The sequence below is a fragment of the Hyperoodon ampullatus genome, assembly GCF_949752795.1.
Source record: "Hyperoodon ampullatus genome assembly, chromosome: X".
Lineage (NCBI taxonomy): Eukaryota > Metazoa > Chordata > Mammalia > Artiodactyla > Ziphiidae > Hyperoodon > Hyperoodon ampullatus.
In genome coordinates this window covers 112,183,079-112,207,397 of record NC_136913.1, presented here as the reverse complement: position 1 = coordinate 112,207,397, position 24,319 = coordinate 112,183,079, and the positions used below count along the sequence as shown (strand labels likewise).

General features: G+C 42.2%; 1 protein-coding gene across 1 annotated transcript in view; it reads left to right on the top strand.

Annotated features, from left to right (window-relative positions):
• Window positions 1-20,336, top strand: part of ZDHHC9 (zDHHC palmitoyltransferase 9) — a gene marked incomplete at its 3' end in the record, with an annotated part of 30,973 nt that extends 10,637 nt beyond the window's left edge. Inside the window, 8 exon segments of the mRNA XM_079726961.1 lie at window positions 289-449; window positions 6,589-6,747; window positions 11,340-11,477; window positions 12,381-12,454; window positions 13,209-13,301; window positions 14,738-14,841; window positions 15,246-15,342; window positions 20,220-20,336. Of these exon segments, the coding sequence (XP_079583087.1) occupies window positions 289-449; window positions 6,589-6,747; window positions 11,340-11,477; window positions 12,381-12,454; window positions 13,209-13,301; window positions 14,738-14,841; window positions 15,246-15,342; window positions 20,220-20,336 (943 nt within the window).
• Window positions 20,337-24,319: the final 3,983 nt, after the last annotated feature.

The following is a 24,319-nucleotide window of genomic DNA, read 5'->3' as shown; positions in this document are numbered from 1 at the left end:
GACCCCCAGCAGGCTGATGGGAGGGACTGGGCTTGAGGGTAACGGAGGTTCCTTAGGCTATCTTCTGTATGTTATAGGTGGCATCAATCAATGAAGTATTTTTTGAGCGCCTAGTATGTGCAGAACCAAATGTTAGGACTTTTCAGTAATTCGAGAGAAGTAAAAAATATGGTCCCTGCCCTTGAGGTACTGTAATTTTGTTGTGGGGATCAGATTGACATACTGGTAACAATTCCAGGTCAGTATAGGGTAGGAATAACTAGATGTTCAATTGCTTGCTTTCTTCAGATGCCGCTACCTGGCTGTCCAGCTGTCTCCTGCCATCCCTGTGTTTGCTGCCATGCTCTTCCTTTTCTCCATGGCTACACTGTTGAGAACCAGCTTCAGTGATCCTGGAGTGATCCCTCGGGCCCTACCAGATGAAGCAGCTTTCATAGAAATGGAGATAGGTGAGTTTTCTAACCAGCTGGCAAGATATTGTACAGTGGGTGGCTTTGGTTAGTAAGGGAATGGAATCATAATTGTAGTTGCAGACTAATAATCACTTCTAGCCTTTTCCCTCTGAGATCCTGAATCTGAGATCATTACCACCCTGTGAAGAATGTGAACTTCATTCTTCCCTGTTCTGGGTTGCATTTTAGGAGGGATTTCTTACCAAGGTCCTGCTGCACTGTTCCCAAGAGGATTTTTTTAAAAACTGTTCGGGGGTCGTCAACTCATTTGATTTTTTAAAATTAATTAATTAATTAATTAATTAATTTTGGTTGTGTTGGGTCTTCGTTGCTGCACTCAGGCTTTCTCTAGTTGTGGCGAGCGGGGGCTACACTTCGTTGTGGTGCATGGGCTTCTCATTGCAGTGGCTTCTCTTGTTGTGGAGCACAGGCTCTAGGCATGTGGGCTTCAGTAGTTGTGGCATGTGGGCTCAGTAGTTGTGGCTCCCGGACTCTAGAGTAGTTGTGGCACGCAGACTTAGTTGCTCTGCGGCATGTAGGATCTTCCCGGACCAGGGCTCGAACCCGTGTCCCCTGCATTGGCAGGCGGATTCTTAACCACTGTGCCACCAGGGAAGCCCAACTCATTTGATTTTTTCCAAATTTATTTATTTATTTATTTATTTATTTGGCTGCGTCGGGTCTTAGTTGCAGCACGCGGGATCTTTCGTTGCAGTGCGTGGGCTTCTTTCTAGTTGTGGCTCGCAGGTTTCTCTCTAGTTGTGGCATGCAGGCTTCTCTCTAGTTGTGGCGTGTGGGCTCCAGAACGTGTGGGCTCTGTAGTGTGGCACACGGGCTCTAGAGCGCATGGCTCAGTAGTTGCAGCACGCGGGCTTAGTTGCCCCGCAGATGTGGGATCTTAGTTCCCCGACCAGGGATCAAACTCGTGTCCCCTTCATTGGAAGGTGGATTCTTGACCACTGGACCATCAGGGAAGTCCCTCATTTGATTTTCTTGATGAAAACTATAAACCTCTTCATAAAAATATTCTTATATGCATCACATACATACAATTTTGGATATAATTTCAGGGATTCATAGATCTTTTGAAGCACATGAGTGGGTTTCTAACCAAGAATTCCTGCTTTAGGGGAACACCCAAGATGAGAGGGGACAGGAAACATTGGGAATTCTAGGAATGGTAAAGGAAGTAGTTACAGGCCAATCACAGTACAGTCTGCAGCTCAGGGTAGGGCTCTTTGGGACAGAAATGAAGAGCTACACTAACCAGGAGCCAGGGTGCCTTCATGAATTGAAGCAGAATATCCCAGGACTCGAGGAGGGGAGCTCCTGGGAGACTCCTGGAGCTCACACTGGGAAAGAAGGCTCTGATGCCAGTACTAGGAGGGACTGGAGCCCACCAGATCCAACAGTGGTGCCTACCTAAATTGTTCTCACACCTGGTACCCAAGTAGCTAGAGTCAGCATCCAAGCCACGTAGAGTAGAAGAAAGGGACCCAGGACTTGTAAGACTAAAAGCTGTACCATTGGGGCACCAACCAATCTGTGGTTAGCCTTTAGTTCTTTCAGGTGCTTTGTTGTTGTTGTTGTTTGTTTGTTGGGATCTTAATATTTTATTGAATGAAAAAGACAAACACATTGGGGTTCTAATAGGTATTATATTTATATATTATTTTTGAGAGAATTTACATTTGTATAATTATCCCCAAGAAGATAGTACATCTTTCTGTATTTTTAGACTGAATTTTGTGCCCTTTAATAGAATTTTTATAGTTTTTTTTAACATAGTTTCTATACTTCTCATATTGAGTTTATTCCTGTTTATATGCATGCTATTGTCAAGGAAATATTTTCTCCCAGTTCTAGTTGGCTTCTTTTTTTTCCCCCACAGTTTTATTGAGATATAATTGGCATATGACATTGTGTAAGTTTAAGGTGTACAACATTTTGATTTGATACTTTTTTAGGTTGCTTTGAAGGCTTCCAGCTTTTGTATTTCTTTTGTTTATTTAGCTGTGTTTATTTAGCTTCTTAGTGGATTTCTTTTTGAAAAATTTCAGCCTGTTTTAGTTGCGGTAAGGGGACATAGATTTGTGCACATCTGAGCTCAAACTACTTAGGGGTGGGGAGAGGGTGGGAATTGTGGGAAGGAAACAGAGGCCAAGTGTGTTGGCGCAGCTGGAGTTGGGGGAGACCTGGACTAGTTAGGAGCAAGATAGGAAGAGACAGTTGTGAGTGTAGTCTTTTCTCTCTCTGGGTTAGTCTTTTGTCATCCTCTTTCCATCACGTATAGGGAAACTGAAGGTCAAGGCAGTGCCTTGACTTGATCTTGCCTCTCACAGCAGGCTGTTAGCAAGGTTAGCTCTGTTTTGCCAGATTGCTGGGCCCAGGGCCCAGGCTTGAGCTGTCAGGTTGTTACCTCTGCATTTAGCATGTTTCTCTCAACAGTAGAGTGCGTTCTTGAGTTCATACGTATGTTTATGTTAGCAAGTTTTTGTCAACTTACATTCAGCCCTGTACTGGGTATGGGGTAGCGGCTGTGGGTAGCGGCTGGGTGGGGGAGAGAGGAAGACATGTGGTTGGCTCCCTTGCGTCATAGCTCACCTCATGGGGTGGGAGAGCATTGAACTCTCTCCCAGGTGCCCTCATGTAAAGCACATGCAGAGGAATGTTAGGGTGCCATGCTGGTACTTATATCATTCTCTAATGAATAGCTATCCCCATTCTTTTAAGACTTGTGTCACACTGTTATTGTTTGATTTCACAGCATCCACCCCACTCCGCTAAAAAAGGAAAAAAAGTTCCATATGGCAGATATTTTTAAAATCAAAGTGAATTGAAAAAATATTCTGTTTTTAGAATTATCTTGCACAGCAAGGGTGCAATGAGACAGGCACTCTCATATGCTGCAGATGGGCGGGTGTGCAAATTGATACAGTCTGTCTGGGAAGTGGTTTCCCAATAAGTGATATGGGCTTTAAGGGTTCATACCCTTTGAGCCAGTAATTTCACTTCTCTCAGGATTAGCTCAAGGAAATAATCAGAGATTTACACAAATACTTGTAGAAGGATTTTTAATGCATCATTTTTTCTTTTTCCTAGCTATTTTAATGCCAGCAACTTCATACATTACTACTCAGACTTCAACATGCTTTTCTTTTTTTCTTTATGTTTTAGAAATTAATTTTAACACATGAACATATTCTTGAGGAAGGGAGGAGGGGGTTGGGATTAGGGTGGAGATCAAAGGGGACTTAAGCTTTGTCTGTAATGTTTTAAGTTTTTGCATGCAGCATCATTTAAATAGCAAAATACCAGAGGCAACTTAAATGCCCAATAACATGAATTGGTTAAATAAATTACAGTACATGCATATGATAGAACACTGTATTGCCAATAATGATGTTTTCAGAAAAAAAAACAACCATGGAAAAATGCTTACTGTATAACGTTAAGTGAAAAATACAGGGTATAAAATTGTATCTAAAATATAATCTGAAATTAAAAAAATCATGAATGTTTATTTATTTGTTAAGAGTAGAAGGAAAGGGACTTCCCTGGTGGCACAGTGGTTAAGAATCCGCCTGCCAATGCAGGGGACACGGGTTCGAGCCCTGGTCTGGGAAGATCTCACATGCCGTGGAGCAACAAAGCCCGTGCGCCACAACTACTGAGCCTGCGCTCTAGAGCCCGCGAGCCACAACTACTGAAGCCCACGCGACTAGAGCCCGTGCTCTGCAACAAGAGAAGCCACTGCAATGAGAAGACCACGCACTGCAACGAAGAGTAGCCCCTGCTCGCCGCAACTAGAGAAAGCCTGCGTGTAGCAACGAAGACCCAATGCAGCCAAAAATAAATAAATAAATAAGTAAAAATTTATTTAAAAAAAAGAGTAGAAGGAAATATACCAAAATGCATAAATATCCCTGAGTTGAGAGACCATCAGTGATTTTTTTTGTCTTCTATTCATATTTTCTGTTTTTTCCAAATTTTTTACAACAAGCATGTATTACTCTTATTTTTAAATAATTGTTTTTCTGATTCTAAATATTACCAGTCTTTTTTCATGCATATATTTTACTTTTGCAAGGTAAAATCCTTTATACATGCTTCTTTTTAGTGTACATTTTCATTTTTCAGTATGCTGTGAATATTTAAAATGTGTACATCATTTGAAATGGCTGCCTAATATTCCATCCCATGCATGTATCATAATGTACTTAACCAACCTCCTATTATGATATTGAGGTTATTTTCAGTCTTTCACTATTAAAAGGGACTTCTGTGACAAATATCCTGTGTTACCATCTTTTGTACATCTCTTTGTAATTTTGATAAGTTCCTAGAAGTAGAATGGCTGGGTCAAAAGTACACACATTTAGGGGCTTCCCCGGTGGCGCAGTGGTTAAGGATCTGCCTGCCAATGCAGGGGACACGGGTTCGAGCCCTGGTCTGGGAAGATCCCACATGCTGCGGAGCAACTAAGCCTGTGCGCCACAACTACTGAGCCTGTGCTCTAGAACCCGTGAGCCACAACTACTGAGCCCATGTGCCACAACTACTGAAACCTGCGCACCTAGCCCATGCTCCGCAACAAGAGAGGCCACCGCAATGAGAAGCCCACACACTGCAATGAAGAGTGGCCTCCGCTTGCCGCCACTAGAGAAAGCCCGTGCGCAGCAACGAAGACCCAATTCAGCCAAAAATAAATAAATAAATAAATTTTTAAAAAAAGTATACACATTTAAAATTTTGGTAGTCACTGCCCTATTGCTTACTGGTAATGTATAAAAATACCTTCTCCCCATCCTTGCCAATACTGGGTATTTTTATTCTTTTTTTTAACATCTTTATTGGAATATAATTGCTTTACAATGATGTGTTAGTTTCTGCTTTATAACAAAGTGAATCAGCTATACATATACATCTATCCCCATATCTCCTCCCTCTTGCGTCTCCCTCCCACCCTCCCTATCCCACCCCTCTAGGTGGTCACAAAGCACCGAGCTGATCTCCCTGTGTTATGCGGCTGCTTCCCACTAGCTATCTATTTTACATTAGGTAGTGTATATATGTCCATGCCACTCTCTCACTTCGTTTCAGCTTACCCTTCCCCCTCCCCATGTCCTCAAGTCCATTCTCTACGTCTGCATCTTTATTCCTGTCCTGCCCCTAGGTTCTTCTTTTTTTTTTTTTTTTTTTTTTTTGCGGTACGCGGGCCTCTCACTGTTGTGGCCTCTCCCGTTGCGGAGCACAGGCTCCGGATGCTCAGGCTCAGCGGCCATGGCTCACGGGCCCAGCCACTCCGCGGTATGTGGGATCCTCCCGGACCGGGGCATGAACCCGTATCCCCTGCATCGGCAGGCGGACTCTCAACCACTGCACCACCAGGGAAGCCCCCAGGTTCTTCTTTTTAATACTTGTTAATATAGAAGGTGAAAATGGTATCTTTATGTTAATTTTTATTTCTTTGATTATCAGTAAAGTTGTATGTTTTCATTTCATATGTTTTTTAGCCATTTTTTTTTTTTTTTTAAATATATTCCTTTTATTGATATTGATACTTCACCCTATGTTATTTATTTTTTTAATTTTTGGCTGTGTTGGGTCTTTGTTTCTGTGCAAGGGCTTTCTCTAGTTGTGGCAAGCGGGGGCCACTCTTCATCGCGGTGTGCAGGCCTCTCACTGTCGTGGCCTCTCTTGTTGCGGAGTACAAGCTCCAGACGTGCAGGCTCAGTAGTTGTGGCTCACGGGCCTAGTTGCTCCGCGGCATGTGGGATCTTCCCAGACCAGGGCTTGAACCCGTGTCCCCTGCATTAGCAGGCAGATTCTCAACCACTGCGCCACCAGGGAAGCCCCATTTTTATTTCTTCTTTTATGAATGTTTTTCTTTGTAATCAGCCAAAAAGCTTGAAGAAACACTTTTTTACATGTACACAAAATAATTGCATGGCACTCAGTGGAATTTGGGGAGGATACTCTGTGATGTTGAGAGTCTAGTCTGGAAATGCCAGCCTGGGGATGACAGTGGGCCTAGGGAATGTTTGATTACTCCTATTGCTCTTGGAGAGGTGGTAAGACTTTTGGTCTCAAATAATGGCTAGCAGTGGTGTTAACTGTCTTTACTGATCTACAGAAGCTACCAATGGTGCAGTACCCCAAGGCCAGCGACCACCCCCTCGTATCAAGAATTTCCAGATAAACAACCAGATTGTGAAGCTGAAATACTGTTATACATGCAAGATCTTCCGGCCTCCCCGGGCCTCTCATTGCAGCATCTGTGACAACTGTGTGGGTGAGTAAAACCAAAGAGACGTTGCCTGGGGAAAGGCTGAGTTGAAGAAGAGGGTCAGGGTGATTTTTCTCAGGAAAGATCAGTGGGGGTGGGAAGATAGATTTAGATAGGAAACAAGCTAGATTTTTAGTTAAGAAACTTTAGATGGGAAACAAGCTTCCAAACAATTGTAAATCAACTGTACTTCTGTAGATCAAATCATAATTTAAATATCCTCTAGTTTAAAAAAAAAAACAACCTCTTTGGTAAATAAAGAAATAAACTTTACCTGTTTTTCAAATCTAGATTTTCTTCTACTGGATCTGTTTCAAGTGGAACCCACCTTACCTAGGGGGAGGAGAATCCTAGTCCACTGGAGGGCAGCATCGGGGAAGGAAGGGCTAAATAAGAAGTGGTGTTCCCAGGAAGAAAAATATTGCTAGCATTTTTTGAATTCCTAATATATACTAGGCACTTGCTAAGTGCTTTCCCTTTCTCTCATTTAAGACTCATAAGAACCCCATAAGATAGGTATTATCCCCATTTTACAGATGAAGAAATAGATGAAGCACCTTTGTGTAGGTTCATATAATTAAATTAGTATGGGATGAACCTGGAACAGCTCTGATTCCAAAACCCTCATTTGTTCTTTCTCTGCTTCTGCTGCAAGGGTGGGGGTTGTATGTGTGCATAATACAGAGGTCTGTGCTTCTATCTGCATATATGTGACTTAGTTGTAATCACTGCCTAGTGTATGCTGAGCCCTGGGAAAGATCAAAAACAGGCAGTAAATATGTCTGTTGATAGGCAGATATGTGCAATTCCTTATATTGTCAATAGGCATACTTCCAGCATTCTTTATATATGCCATGGAGCATGCCTGAGTACATTGCTTTCCTCTCATTAGCCAATTCTTTTTAGGTTAAGGTTGGGAAGATATATCTTACTTTATATGGTAAAAGCTATATGTAGATAGGATTTTTATAAATTGAAACTCATTTTAAATGAGCCAGGAAACTTGATATTTCAAGAAAGTGTGATGTGAAGGTTTTCAAAAAGTATTCCCTCTCTTTATTAATATTCTTAAACATAAAGAACTCATGCAAATTGATTTTTTAAAAAAGAAGCAATAACATTTCAGTAGAAATATGGACAGCAGATAAAACAGGAAATGCAATTACTTAGTTAACATGAAAAAAAGGTTCATCTCTACTAAAAAGCAAAGAAATAAAAATTAAAACAAGATCTTTTTAAACCTAGAAACTTAGCAAGGAAAACCTGATAACGCTTAGTCCTACACTGGTAGGAGTGTAAATTGGAACAAACTTTTTGGAAGGCAACCTAATAAAATTCATGAAAACCTTAAAACATGTATACCCTTTGATGCCAGTGAGTTGCCTTCTAGGGATCTATCCCAAGAAAATAGTTAGGGATGTGGTAAAGATTTAGGTATGGACATATTTACCTCCAGATTATTATAGTACTGAAAAATTGGAAAGAAACTATTTGTCCACCAGTAGATAAATGGTCAAATAAATTGTGGGACATAACATACAGTGGACTTCTATGGGTAAAGCTCATACCAGAAAGCTAAATGAAATAAAATAGAAGATAGACTACATTTATAGTGTGATCTCAGTTACACATTTAAAAAAATATAAGTATATATAAAGAATTATGCAAGGAAGTACTCTAGAACGCTTATTGTCTATTATCTATAGGTTGTGGGGTAATAAGGGATTTTGTTTCTTTCATTAGAAAAAAAATATTTTCAAGTTTTCTACAATGAGCATGTATTACTTGTATCAATATTATCAGAAAAAAGTGTGATTTATAATATATTGATGGTAAAAATATTGAATATATCTGTATAAATCTGCATTTATCAGTGTTTTTTATATGGCAGGTTTGCTTAAAGTACGGCTGTCTTACTTCCCTTTTCTGAAAAGGTATAGCCCTTTAACTAGGAGATGCACCTGTTTTTACAGCCTTATTTTTTGACTGGTACACAGCTCACTGTGCTTTAAAAATGATATATTTTATTCTTTGTGCTTTTTTCATTCATTAAAATAATACATGTTCATTGTAGAAAATATGGGAAGTACAGGTATTAATAAAACTTAATCCCAAACTCACTCTCCATTTTGCTGTATTTCCTTCTAGTCTTTCTCTTGTTTGTGAAATTGGATCATACTGGAGTTTTTAGTCCTGCCTTTGTCACTTACCATTATATCCTGAGCATTCTTCTACATCTTTAATAAATGTTTTTTGAATATATTATTTTAATGACTGCATAATCCATCATATGGCTATATTCTAGTTTATTTAGGTGGTCTCCTATCAGTAGCTATTATTCACTATCCTGTTTTATTCATTATTATAAAACTGCAATCAAAATTATTAAATTTTTAAAAATTATTAAATTTAAGGATGTGGCGAAATTGGAACCTTCATACATTGCTGGTGGGAATGTAAAATGGTGCAGCTGCTGTGGAGAACATTTTGGCAGTTCTTCAGAAAGTTAACATAGAATTATATGACCCAGCAATTCCACTCTTGGGTATATACCTGTATTACCCAGTGTGCTCGGGCTGCCAACAAAATACCACAGACTGAGTAGCTTAAATAACAGAAATTTAATTTCTCATAGTGCTGGAGGTTAGAAGTCCAAAATCACAGTGCCAACTGGGTTGATTTCTGGTGAGGCTTGCAGGTGGCCACCTTCTTGCTGTGTCCTCACATGGCCTTTTCTCTGTGCTAGCGCACTTCTGGTATCTCTTCCTTTTCTTCTTATAAGGATACCAGTTGTGTTGGATTAGGGCCCCACCCTTATGACCTCATTTAACTTTAGTTACCTCCTTAGAGGCCCTATCTACAAATGCAGTTACACTGGCGTTAGGGTTTCAACATTTGAATTTTAGGGGGGGGGCACAGTTCTGTCCATAACAATACCAAAAAAGAATTGAAAACAGGAACTCAAACGTACTTGTACATCAGTGTTCACATCAGCACTGTTCACGATAGCCAAAAGATGGAGACAATCCAAGCGGTGGTTTGGGGGTGATGAAAATTTTTGGAGATAGGTAGTTGTGATGGTTGTACAACATTGTGAATGTAATTAATGCCAGTGAATTTTACAGTTAAAATTAGTTAAAATGGCAAATTGTATGTTTTATATATTTTACCACAATAAAAAATTTAATAAAAAAGTATTGAACTTAAATTTCTGTGCACATCTCTATTTCCTTATGAGAAATTATTAAAAATGGATTTATTCTGCCAAAGGGGTGTGAGCATTATTAAGGCTCTTGATACGTACAGGCAAATTGCTTTCCAGAAAGGTTCTCTCAATTTGTACTTCCACAAACAGCATATTAGAGTGTACATTTTACCGTGTTCTCACTAGCACTGAATATTATTTTTTATATTCTTATTTTGATAGGCAGAAAAGTATCTTATTGTTGTATTAGTATTGCGATGAGTTAGTGAATCTGAAAACGTTTAAATATATGTTTATATGGTATTTATTAACTTTCGCTTTTTGACTATTTTTGAAGGAGTATTTGTATTTTGTTATTGATTTGTATTACAAAATTCACATACTTTCTCGGGGTTTTTTTTCCTCTTTAATTTTCTTTATAGTATTTTTAACATCTATGAAATATTTTTTAAAGTGTATGGAGTCAAATCTATTTTTCTTTGTCATCTGTGGTTTTTTTCCATTACTTTTATGCTTAGAAAGTCCTTCTCCATACAGGTGACAAATGTTCACCTATTCTTTATGGTTATTTTAAGGTTTCACTTTGTTTTTACATTTAACTCTTTAATTCATCTGGAATTAATTTTCGTAAATAGTGTGAGGGGAAAAGATCTAACCTTATTTTCAAGCAAGTAACCAATTGTCTCTGAGTTGTTGATAGAATGATACTTCCTTTCTCTACTGGTTTTGAAGCACTATCAGACAATAAATTTTTATATATTCTGTTTCTGGGTGATTTCCATTCCATTGAGCTATGCCACACCATTTCAGGTATGTAGGTTTATAATTTTTTACTAACTGGAGTTTAAGAAAAACCACACTACTCATTTTTCAAAATTTCCTTGGCTATTTACACCTATTTATTCTTCCTGCACTTAGTAGACACACTTACTAAGACTTTTCTTTGGAAAAGCAAGGTCTGTGTTGTTAACTGACAGTGAGACAGATCACTTAACCCCTCAGTGTCTCAGTTTTCTCATCTGTAAAACGGAGAAAATAATATCTTCTTTTGCCCAACTTCCAGGATAATTGTGGGGATCAAATGAGATGGCTGTGAAAACATTGTGAAAAAGTGAAAAATAAAAACCAGTGGTTTTTTAAAATTTATTTTGGAAGGAAATAGGTTTTTTTGGTTTTATTTATTTATTTATTTGAATTTTATTTAATTTATTTTTTTATACAGCAGGTTCTTATTAGTCATCCATTTTATACACATCAGTGTATACAAAACCAGTGTTTTTTACAGTTGAAATAGGCAGCGATCCTAGGGGTCTTGGACTTAGGTATTAAGTGGATGGCAGGGTTGTGCTTAGTTTTGGAGGTTTTGGCACTGGACTCTCTCTTTCTCCCACAGAGCGTTTCGACCATCACTGCCCCTGGGTGGGGAATTGTGTTGGAAAGAGGAACTACCGCTACTTCTACCTCTTCATCCTTTCTCTGTCCCTCCTCACGATCTATGTCTTTGCCTTCAACATCGTCTACGTGGCCCTCAGTGAGTATACAGGGCAGTGTATGTTGCTGGAGGGTTGGGTGGTGGGAGAAGACTTGAGGACAGCTTAGGGGAGTGATTCTGTATCCTGGTGGGAATTTACCATTGTGAAGGCACCTTAGGACTAGTTAGAAGTGAGCACTACTATCTGCTCCTGAACGGGGCTCCAAACCTCAGCTCACATCAATTAGGATTTACCAAGTGTGTTGGCCTTCTCAGTGGCCCTCTGCTGGAGACCAGGACCATAATTACTGGTCTGTACCTAGAGTACTGGGCATTTCTGAGGTGCTCCCAAAGGTTGGGGATGTATTTTTGGCTGAATGTGTCACCTCTTTTGCCTCATAAGACCTGCCCTTGTGTCAGGTGGTAGAAGGGATTATACCAGAGAAATGTCTTTTAGTGGCTCATGGTCTACTTTGGAAGATAGAAAATATACACACACATAAAACAGCCTAAGGGCAGATGGGATGTGGAGTTAAAGGAGTGGTCTTAATCAAGGCAGCTTCCTGGGGAGAGGTGAGTCCTGAGCTGGATTTTGAACAGTGAAGAGATATGGATTGATGAAAAAAGAGGATTTTTCTTGGATATTTCTGATTTCTTTCATCTATGAATGAATATCCCCCTCCATGGCCATAGCTGGAGGCTAGGGAAAAGGGAGGGGAGCCAGATGCTTGGCTTGTGGCCGACTCTCTAGTCCAGTGTTGGGTCCTGTATCGAGAAGATGAACCCTTTAGTCAAGAGAGTACCAGCTTGGAGGTGTGAGTCCCTTGCCTGAATGAGGGCTTATCTCTTGCTGGCTTGTAACAAGGGATAGGGAGGGAAGAAAGTGAGTAGGCACTAGGGTATGTGTGTATTTTTTACTAAAGTTACTAATCTTTCTCTCTACTCCTCCTCCCAATTTCACAGAATCCTTGAAAATTGGCTTCCTGGAGACATTGAAAGAAACTCCTGGAACATATCCTCCCCTGGCAGGATGTCCCTGTGAAGCCCTCTTAAACTACTTTTCAGCATGCTTTCTGTCTGCAGTTCTCCACCATCTCATTTTTCAGACATCAGAGAGTGCCAACGTCTAAAATTTTTAAATGTAGCCTTAGTGGTAGCAACTAGAATGGAGGATGGCCAGGGCTTAAAGGGAGGTCTTTCCTTCAACTTTGTCTCCACTGCCTCCCTCCCAAGTCCTTCTGATCCCGGGCTCAGCCCTGCCTTCTCTAGTGGGCTATACTTTGCTCTCAATAGACCTCTTGCATCACTTACTGGAAGTCCCACCTTCCCGTTACAGCTAAGGCTTATTTTGTATAGCAGTTACATTTCTGAAAAGGAGATTCAGACGGGATTTCTAGAAATCACATTCTGGTTTCTTTCCCACCAATTTTTTCATCTATAAAGTTTAGTTTTTGATGTGTTTTCCATTGGCAGTGATGGCCAACATTGTTTAGCTTTGGACCCCTCCTAAATGTCCCCTTCGAAGAGCCAATGATGAATAAACAAACACCTAAATAGACTAGATCTGTTAGAGAGCTACTTGTAGTGAATAAACAGGCATCCTTTACCCTTCATGAGGGATGTAGCCAGCAAGTTTAGAATTCACCCGTTGTTATGTATGGATATATATTTGTGATATATGTTCCAAGGGGTAAAGGTGGTGTGACTGGTGTCATGAGTATGGGCTGCGGCATCAAGTCCCCTGGTGTGGCTTCTTCCACATTCCTTAACCAACACCTCACTGTTCTAGAAGTACTCATTTGCTTCTTCACACTCTGGTCTGTCGTGGGACTGACTGGATTCCACACTTTCCTTGTGGCTCTCAACCAGACAACCAATGAAGATGTGAGTCAACTTTTCCTCTCCTCATTACATATTCTTCTACCAAAAGCCTATTCTCTAATTACCTGCTGGAGAACTGAGTCTCCAGGGCCTGGGAGGTTGAGGCAGGCAGAAGCCAGGTGAGGGAGATTGTTAAACCAGGTGTGTAGAAGAAAAAGCAGACTGCTTTGTTTGTTGTAGGGAATTAGGAAGAAGAGATTGAATGGTTGGGTGAGCACAAGGTCTTTAGCTGTTCATAGGTCCTTAAAAGCTAACTGGTGCCTCTGGGTTTGGAATGGAGAGGGACAGTTGCATTGAATAAGTCCTTGCTTTTAAAAAGTTACCGATTGGGACTTCCCTGGTGGCGCAGTGGTTAAGAATCCGCCTGCCAATGCAGGGGACACCGGTTTGAGCCCTGGTCTGGGAAGATCCCACATGCCGCGGAGCAACGAAGCCCATGTGCCACAACAACTGAGCCTGCGCTCTAGAGCCCGTGAGCCACAATTACTGAGCCTGAGTGCCGCAGCTACTGAAGCCTGCACGCCTAGAGCCCGTGCTCTGCAACAAGAGAAGCCACTGCAATGAGAAGCCCGCGCACAGCAACAGAGCGGCCCCCGCTCGCCGCAACTAGAGAAAGCCCGCGCGCAGCAACGAAGACCCAATGTAGCCTAAAATAAATAAATTAATGAATTAAAAACAAAAAGTTACCAATTAATCCATATTCATTGTAGAAAATCAGGAAATACAGATGAGCAAAAAATAGCAAATAAGTCCCTTTAATTTTACCTCGTAGGCATCACCATTGTTAATGGTATGATCTATAGTCTTCTAGACTTGTCTAGACTTGTTCTGTGTTTGTTTATGTGAATATATTATGTGTTTTTAAATGGAAATAATACATAATGCTCAGGTATCTGCTTTTGTACTCTATTGTGAATATTTTTCCATGGCTATGCATGTATTTCTTTTTTTTTTTCTGTTGTGGTAAAAGACATAAAATGCACCATCTTTTTTTTTTTTTTTTTGGCTGCGCTGGGTCTTCGTTGCTGCACACAGGCTTTCTCTAGTTGCGGTGAGCGGGGGCTGCTGTTTGTTGCAGTGCATGGGCTTCTCATTGTGTTGGCTTCTCTTGTTGCGGAGCGCGGGCACTAGGCGCGTGGGCTCAGTAGCTGCGGCGCAGGGGCTTAGTTGCTTCGCGGCATGTGGGATCTTCCTGGACCAGGGATCGAACCCGTGTCCCCTGCAGTGGCAGGCGGATTCTTAACCACTGGACCACCAGGGAAGTCCTTCAAATGTACCATCTTAAACCATTTTTTAAGTTTACAATTCAGTGGTATTAGTACATTCACATTGTTGTGCAACCATCACCACCATCCATCTCCAGAACTTTTTCATCTTCCTGTGCTGCATGTATTTCTTCAACATAATGTTTAATGTAAGCCTTGGCTTTTATCTTGCAGATCAAAGGCTCATGGACAGGGAAGAATCGTGTCCAGAATCCCTATAGCCATGGCAATATTGTGAAGAACTGCTGTGAAGTGCTGTGTGGCCCCTTGCCCCCCAGGTACTCAGAGGACTAGAAGATCCTGGAACTCTTGGGACAAGCAGTTTGACCTGATCCTGTCACCTGGTCTGATGCATTCTTCTGAACATGGCCTCTTCGTGTCAAAAGAGGTCTTTCCGGGGATTGTCCCTTGGTGCCATATCTACATGGACCATAGACCATGGGCTGGTTGTTTTGAAGGAATGACCTTTCATTCTTATTTTATCTGTTTGTTCCCTTGTTAATGTGGTATTCCCTGGTTTGTGGAAGAAAAAGTGAATGGAAGGTAGGAGATATGTGCTAGGATCAGACTAGACTGCCAAAGGGCAGGTTTATATTTTCCAGCACACACAGGAAGATTCAGTGGGGTGGGTGGGTGGAGAGGTGGATGCAAAGTGCTTTGTTAACTCTCCTGTCTCCTTCAGTGTGCTGGATCGAAGGGGTATTTTGCCACTGGAGGAAAGTGGAAGTCGACCTCCCAGTACTCAAGAGGCCAGTACCAGCCTCTTGCCTCAGAGCCCAGTAAGTGTTCCTGACTTTTTAAGGCTTTTAGACTTTAAGACTGAGTTGGGGATAGAGGGTGTAGACTAAATTTACACCTTAGAGATGTAATTAGGCAATTTTGTGTCCAATCACTCCAGCTTCCCTGTTTCTGCTTCTGCCCTGACGTTGCCTTAAGATCTTTGTGCCCTTGACATAGATTGAGATCTAGTCATTTCTTCAACATTCTGTGCCAGCCAATGTGCTAGGTGCTAGGGATACACCAGTGAACAAATCACATGATGCGTCTGCTCTTATGGAGCTCATTGTCTAGTGGGGACGAGAGAAAACAGGTTATTAGTCCATGTAATGAAAAGTGCCTTGATGAGGGAAGCATAAAATGCTATAGGAGCAATGACAGGGGTCAGGGGGGTGGGTTGGAGTTAGTGGTGTGGTTACCTTGGTAGAAGGAGGCTTCCTCACTGGATTATGCAGATGGGGAAACTCTCCTAGCTATACTGATCACATATGCTTTAATAAAGTATGTTCCTAAAAAGTTATTAGTTGAACTTGCTTTTTTTTGTAATAGCTCTGTTGGGATATAATTCAGATACCATAAAATACCTGTTTAAAATGTAGGATTCACTGGTTTGTAATATGTTCACAGAATTGTGCTATCATCACAACAATCCATTTTAAAACATTTTCATTGCCCCCCCCAAAAAAACCCCTGTACCCATTAGCAGTCACTCTCCCTTTCCCCCCAGTTCCCTCAGCCCCATCCCTAGGGAACTATTAATCTACTTTCTTTTGCTGTAGACTTCTTCTGTACATTTCATATAAATAGAATCATATTATATGTGGTCTTTGGTGACTGGCTTCTTTGATTTAGCCTTGTATTTTCAAGGTTCATCTATGTTGTAGCATGTAGCAGTACTTCTTTCCTTTATATGGCTGAATAATATTCTGTTATATAGATAGACTACATTTTATTTATCCATTCATCAATTGATAGACATTTAGGTTGTTTCCACCTTTTGGTTATTATGAATAATGCTGTAATGAACATGTGTATGCAAGTTGTTTTTTTTTTGACACAACTCAATTCAGATTTTTTTAGCAGATATTTTTAATATTTATTTATTTATTTATTTACTTACTTACTTACTTACTTATTTATTTTTGGCTGTGTTGGGTCTTCGTTTCTGTGTGAGGGCTTTCTCCAGTTGCGGCAAGCAGGGGCCACTCTTCATCACGGTGCGTGGGCCTCTCACTATCGTGGCCACTCTTGTTGCGGAGCACAGGCTCCAGACGCGCAGGCTCAGTAGTTGTGGCTCACGGGCCCAGTTGCTCCGCGGCATGTGGGATCTTCCCAGACCAGGGCTCGAACCCGTGTCCCATGCATCGGCAGGCAGATTCTCAACCACTGCACCATGAGGGAAGCCCCTGTATGCAAGTTTTTACATGGACATATGTTTTCATTTCTCTTGGCTATGTACATGGAATTGAAATTGCTGGGTCATATAGTAACTTTATGTTTAACCTTTTGAGGAACTGCTGTACTGTTTTCCAAAGTGGCTGTACCATTTTTCATCCCCACCAGTCACATTTGAGGGTTCCAACTTCTCCATATCCTGGGCAACACTTGTTATTATCATCCAGCAGTTTGATTCTAGCCATCCATCCTAGTGTGTGTGAAGTCGTATCTCACTGTAATCTTGATTTGCATCTCCCTGATGAACAGTGATGTCGAGCATCTTTTCATGATTTTATTGGCCATTTCTGTATCTTCTTTGGAGAAGTGTCTATTCAGATCCTTTGTCAATTTTTTTTTTTTTTGCGGTACGTGGGCCTCTCACTGTTGTGGCCTCTCCTGCTGCAGAGCACAGGCTCCGGATGTGCAGGCTCAGCGGCCACGGCTCACGGGCCCAGCCGCTCCGTGGCACATGGGATCCTCCTGGACTGGGGCCCGAATCCGTGTCCCCTGCATTGGCAGGCAGACTCTCAACCACTGCGCCACCAGGGAAGCCCTTTTGTCAATTTTTAAATTGGGTTGTTTGGGGGTTTTTTATTGTTGAGTTGTAGGAGTTCTTAATTCTGTATGTAAGTCCCTTATCAGAGAAATGATTTGCAAATATTCTCCCATTCTGTAAATTGTATTTTCACTTTCTTGATGGTATCCTTTCGAGCACAAAAGATTTCAATTTTGGGACTTCCCTGGTGGTCCAGTGGTTAAGACTCTGAGCTTCCACTGCAGGGGGCGCGGGTTCCATCCCTGGTTGGGGAGCTAAGTTCCCACATGCTGCGTGGCGCAGCCAAAAAAAAAAGATTTCAATTTTGATGTAGTCTAATTTGCCTATTTTGTTGTTGTTGTTGTTGCTTGTGCTTTTGTTGTCAGATCTAAGAAATCATTGCCTAATCCAAGGGCATGAAGATTTATCCTATTTTCTTCTAAGAATTTTAGAGTTTTAGCTCTTAAATTTAGGTCTTTGATCCATTTTGAGTTACGTTTTATATATTGTGTGAGGTAGAGGGTTTAAGTTCTTTCTTTTTTTAAATTAATTTTTAAAATTTATTTATTTTTGGCTGCATTGGGTCTTTGTTGCTGTGCATGGGCTTTCTCTAGCTGTGGCGAGCGGGGGCTACTCTCCGTTGCGATGCGTGGGCTTCTCATTGCGGTGGCTTCTCTTGTTGTGGAGCACGGGCTCTAGGCGCGCGGGCTTTAGTAGTTGTGGTGCACGGGCTTTGTTGCTCTGCAGCATGTGGGATCTTCCTGTACCAGGGCTTGAACCTGTGTCCACTGCATTGGCAGGTGGATTCTTAACCACTGCGCCAGCAGGGAAGTCACAAATTCTTTCTTTTGCATGTGGATAGCCAGTTGTCTCAGCACAGTTTGTTGAAGATTATTCTTACTCCGTTGAATTGTCTTGGCACCCTTGTCAAAAATCAATTGAGCGTAAACATGAGAGTTTGTTTCTGGACTCTCAGTCCTATTCCACTGATCAATAAATTTATTCTTTTTTTTCTCTTTTAAAAAATGTATTTATTTATTTATTTTTGGCTGAACTGGGTCTTTGTTGCTGCGCGCGGGCTTTCTCTAGTTGCCGTGAGCAGGGGCTAGTCTTCCTTGCAGTGCAAGGACTTCTCATTGTGGTGGCTTCTCTTGCTGCGGAGCATGGGCTCTAGGCGTGCAGGCTTCCGTAGTTGTGGCGCACGGGCTTAGTTGTTCCGCAGCATGTGGGATCTTCCTGGACCAGGGCACAAACTCGTGACCCCTGCATTGGCAGGTGATTCTTAACCACTGTGCCATCAGGGAAGCCCCAGTAAGTTTACTCTTAATTCCAGTATCACACTGTCTGGGTTGCTGTAGCATTGTAGTAAGTTTTGAAATTAGGAGGTGTGAGTCCTCCAAATTTATTCTTTATTCAGTTGGTTTGGCTGTGGCCCCTTGTATTTCCATATGAATCCTAGAATCAGCTTGTCAATTTCTGCAAAGATGCCAGGTGGAATTTTGATGGGGATTGCATTGAATCTATAGATCAATTTGGGGAGTATTATCATCCTAACAAGATTAAGTCTCCTGAGCCATTAACACATGGGCTGTCTTTTCATTTATTTAGGTCTTTTAAAATTTCTTTCAACAATGTTTTGTAGTTTACAGAGTATAAGTTTTACACTTCTTTTGTTACACTTATTCATAAACATTTTATTCTTTTTGATGTTATTATGAATGAAATTATTTCGGATTGTTCATTGGGAGTATATAGAAATACAATTTTTTTTTTTTTTTTTTTTTTTTTTTTTTTTTTGCGGTACGCGGGCCTCTCACTGTTGCGGCCTCTCCCATTGTGGAGCACAGGCTCCAGACGCGCAGGCTCAGCAGCCATGGCTCACAGGCCCAGCCGCTCCGTGGCATGTGGGATCTTCCCAGACCGGGGCACGAACCCATGTCCCCTGCATCGGCAGGCGGACTCTCAACCACTGCGCCACCAGGGAAGCCCAGCTGGTTTTTTTGTATATTGATTCTGTATCCTGAAACCTTGCTGAACTTTTTTTATTAGTTCTAATAGATTTTTAATAGACTTGAACTTTCTTTTAAAATCAAATTCTCCTGGAATTCCCTGGCAGTCCAGTGGTGAGGACTTAGCACTGTCACTGCCATGGGCCAGGGTTCAATCCCTGGTTGGGGAACTAAGATCCCACAAGCCACGCAGTGCGGCCAAAAAAAAGAAATCGAATCCTACTCTTAGGTGAATGCTATTTGTAAGTTAGATAATTGTTCTCTACTTTGCCTTTCTTAAATTTTTAATTTTCTTTTCTGAAGTACAGCAAACTCATGTTTATATATCATTATCATCATTTTGAATATTGTTTTTCTGATGAGTCTGATCCTAAATCATTACAGTATAGGTTAGTGATTCTCAGTTGAATGTGGGGAAGGGTGGTATTTTAGAATCACTCAGGAGGCATTTTCAAACCAGATATACCATCTGAAGATTTTACCACCCCACCCTCTTTGGTTTAGAATCACTGTTCTAGGGAGGTATGTGTTAGGGCCGAAAGAAGATTGAGAACCACCATGTCAGGCCTTGTTAGACAAGTATGTTATAACATTCTGTTGTGAAGGAGGGAAGGTGGTCTGTGTAATTATTTGTGGTCCCTTTTATTATTATCATGCATAATAATTGAACCATCTGTCCACAACAGACAGTTAAGAATAGAACTCAGATAAACTTCAATTGCCTTCTGCTGAGAAGACGAAAGTCTTGTCTTGGTTCTGAGTTTGGTGTTGGTGGCAGCGTATCTGTAGCATCAGTGTGGTTGATGGGTTCAGAGGAAGAGTTCAGTGTCTATGGATTATCTCCATTTGGATCTTGAGGGAGAGCTTTGTATTGAATTTGATATCTTTTCCTTCTCAGGCTCCAACAGACCATCTAAGCTCCGATGAGATGCCGGAGGACACCAGCACTCCTGAAGAGATGCCACCCCCAGAGCCCCCAGAGCCCTCACAGGAGGCCACTGAAGCTGAGAAGTAGCCTATCTATGGAAGAGACTTTTGTTGTGTATGATTAGGGCTGTGAGAGATTTAATGGGAGAAGATAACCTGAGACAGAGAGCAAGTAAGCTGTTCCTATTACTGTTTTTCTTTGGTCTTTATTCACCCAGTTGTAAACTGGCATTTTCTTGCTGCAAGCTTTTTTTAATTTCTGGACTCCAAGCAGTTGCAGAAGATGTCAGTCACCTCTGGTAACTGGACAAATGGGTCCCTTGGGCCCTGGCACTGGTTTTCCATGGCCTCAGCCACAGAGGCTCCTTGGACTCCCCTCTCTTCCCAGATCCCAGCTCTCCTGCTTGGGGTCACTGGCCCAATTCTGGGGTAAAGGTTCTTGAGACTGGCTCAAATCCTCTCAGGCTGCTGCACCTCATGAGTCCAGGGGCAGTCACAGAGAACTCTGGCTAGGGAATTCTAACTGGATTCTTGAGGCCTTCAGAATGGAGGGGGATGGAGAGTGGGGTTGGAAGATTCTCCTGGCTACAAAGTGCCAACATTGCCAGCAAATCCTTTCAGGAATGGGGCAGGCAGTTTCCACTTGTTGTATTTATTCGTGCAGCTTCTCCTTTGTCCCCTGTCCACTCTCTAACACCCAAGCCCCACTCTTTTTCAGTGAGATATATGTAAGTAATTGCAGTATAGATAACAATTCACATTTCTTGTAGACTACCCAGAAACTTTTTAATACCTGTGCCATTCTCCATAAGAACTTATGAGATGCCAACGGCACGGCCCCTCGCACTCTCTGTCTCATCTCTCCTCCTCTCTCATTAGCCCCCTTTTTTTTTTTTTTTTTTTTTTGCATAACGCGGGCCTTTCACTGTTGTGGCCTCTTCCGTTGTGGAGCACAGGCTCCGGACGCGCAGGCTCAGCGGCCATGGCTCACGGGCCCAGCTGCTCCGCGGCATGTGGGATCCTCCCGGACCGGGGCACGAACCCGTGTCCCCTGCATCGGCAGGCGGACTCTCAACCACTGCGCCACCAGGGAAGCCCCTCATTAGCCCCTTTTAATTTGTTTTCCTTTTGACTCTTGTTCCCGTTGGGAGCAGGAACGGCAGTAATAAAAGTCTGCACTTTGGTGGTTCCTTTTCCTCAGAGGAAGCCCGAGTGCTCACTTAAACACTACCCCCTCAGACTCCCTGTGTGAGGCCTGCAGAGGCCCTGTATGCACAAATGGGGAAACTAAGGCACAGAGAGGCTCTCCTCTCCTCTCCCCCTATGTCCCCTCAAAAAAGAAAAAAAAAAGAAAAAGAAAGGATAACCAGTACTTCCATTAGGCCTCGGCTGAGTGAGGAGGGAAAGCCCTGCACTGCTGCCCTCCTGGGGGACCCACCCCAAGGCCTTGGCCCACCGCGGGCTTGGTAACCACACCGGGGGCTTCCTCCAGGCCCCGCTCTTCCAGCACTTCCACCGGCAGAGTCCCAGAGCCGCTTCACCCTGGGGGTGGGCTGTGGCCCCCAGTCAGCTCTACTCAGGACCTGCTCTATTTCAGGGAAGAAGATTTATGTATTATATGTGGCTATATTTCCTAGAGCACCTGTGTTTTTCTAAGCCAGGGTCCTGTCTGGATGACTTCCGGGGAGGGGGGGAGTGTAAACCAGAACTTTTAATCTATTTGAAGGCGATTAAACTGTGTCTAATGCAAACTGCCTGCCTCCTCCTTCCCCCTTCCATTTCAAGAACCACCATGGGGGTGTGAATATCTTGGGGGGGTGGGGTGGGGGTGGGGGTTGAAGGGGGTGCTTGTTACTACGCATACTTCCATTTTCCAGGGGGCCCTTGGGTTGGAGAGGTAGCTCCCCAACTCTCCATTGACCTATACTACATTCTGAGTTGAAGTTTACCTTATTCTGGACTATGAAAAGAGGCCTTTCAAGGCCATGAACAGTGTTAGAAAGATTGGGAGGGTCAGGGGTTATATTAAATTAAGAGAACAAGTTCTTTAATAGGATATTGTTTTTATGCAGATAGATGCTGTTAATTGCAAATGAGTCTTGGTTATTAAAGCAGGCTCCTCAGGGCCTCCCGTTGGAAATATTTTGTTAGTGATCTTTTACAAATGATGGTATATATTTCTTTTTAAATGGTCTGTAATCAAGATTCCTTACCAATTCTTGTCTCGCTCTTCCCAATTAATCAGAAGTAATGAAATTCGGCCGCTCCTAGCTTTTTCTCTACGTCTTCCTATTTTCTTGTAGCAGGATTTGAGTTTAGCAATCCTTAGAGAGACAGAGAGACAGACTGGGACTCTGACTGACTCAGATTCCTCTTTCTCATTCTTTTTCTGGCTCTCTCAGTTTTGTCCTTGTAGTTAGATTTTAGTTAGTTCAAAATAAGGCCAAGCCTGGAGAGTTGGGAAGATATTAGGTTTTTCCAGTTAACCTGCCACTCAGATGACCTTAGTCAGTTCTCAACCCAGCCTGTCTTAGCCCATCTCCTCTCTCCTCCCTCAACTTACCTCAGTCACTCTTCTGTTGACCCTTTCTTTTTCTGAGGTGAAGGGTCAGAATGGAAACCCCTTATCATTAGTGTGAAATGATTTTTTTAAAAAAGCTTCTGCTTTTCCCTACTCCCTACCCTTGTTCTTTTCCTATATAAATCTTCTGCATTTAAGACCTTGGCCTGAAGATCTGTCCCGTTCATACCATGCACCAGCTGGGACTGTTCCTAGTCTGAGTTCTGATCAGAGGGGAGATTGAAGAATTGGTCCCTCCCAGGGGAATAGGCTTTAAATTGTTTGCTCTTTTCAATGGCTGACATTCTTTCCACCTCTCCCCTTCCTCCCCATTCCTTAAGTTTCCTATGCACCCCACTTCCCCAGACCAGGATGGTTGGCACGGATCCAAAACCTCTGGGGGTTGGTGGAATTTGGCTCTTTGAGGCCTCTTTTTTTCTTTCATGTCCCTTTGGCCCTGGGGCCCTGCTTGCCACAGTGGAGAACACCATCTCCCCCTTTGCTTTTTTCACCAGTGGCAGCAGTGGGTTCTAATTCTATAGCAGCTAAACTCCATTCTTCCTGCCCTGCCCTTCCTGCGTTTACCCTTAAGGCCCCTTTTCCTACTGACCAAATCTCTTTACCTTGTTGGGGGAAAAAGAAGTATTTTGTTTTTAAATCTATTTTCTAACTTAAATACAATTTAATATGTAAATCTCTGCACTTTTGTGTGAGCCTACAAATGTGTATGTGTGCTGGGTTTTTCACTCTCTGGTGTTTCGTAATAAAGAAATCCTTCTTTTCGGGGGGAAGCCAATTAATGAAGGAGACTTGAATGGTTTTAGAAATACAGGGATGTCTGTTTCTTTGTGCTTCTGCCTCATTTCTTTACTTGTGCCTAGCGTGCGTGACCGGACCCCTCCCCCACCTTTTGACCCCCTTCTTTTGAGAGGGCCCTCAGCCTAGTGGGGCAGAGAGAGGGACCTGAACTGTGTGTCTGGTACCCCTCTGGGACCACTTGGATTGGCTCAAGTGGTAACCTAGCAACCTAGCCCTCCTCCCTCTCCCCATAGCCTGGCCCTGTTAGTCCTTTTCTTCTAGCTCAGTTCATTCTGTACCCCTTGAGGCTTGGGGCCAGGCTAGGGAAAATCACCAAGGGATCACAGTAAATTTTGTTTTTAATGATAATTTGCTCTTGTGCCTTGGTGATACTAAAGAAGACCAGTACTTCCGATAATTCAAAGAGCATTTGTGTCAGTTTTGAGAATACATTCTAGGAATTGCTTCCTGTTCTTCAGCAGTGCGTTTTAGAAACAGTATCAAAGGCTAGAACTGCAAATATGGTTAGTTTTAAAGGATGCAAGCCCAACTCACAAAAAAGGGAGTCATTGTGGATTTCATGTTTTGGATAAATATGAAAGGGGAATGGGAACTAACATATTTTTATAGTTTTAATATCATACACTGAATTTCCAGTAATGCAACAATTGTGTAAACTGAGTGAAGATGGTACTTTATTTTATTCAGAAGTT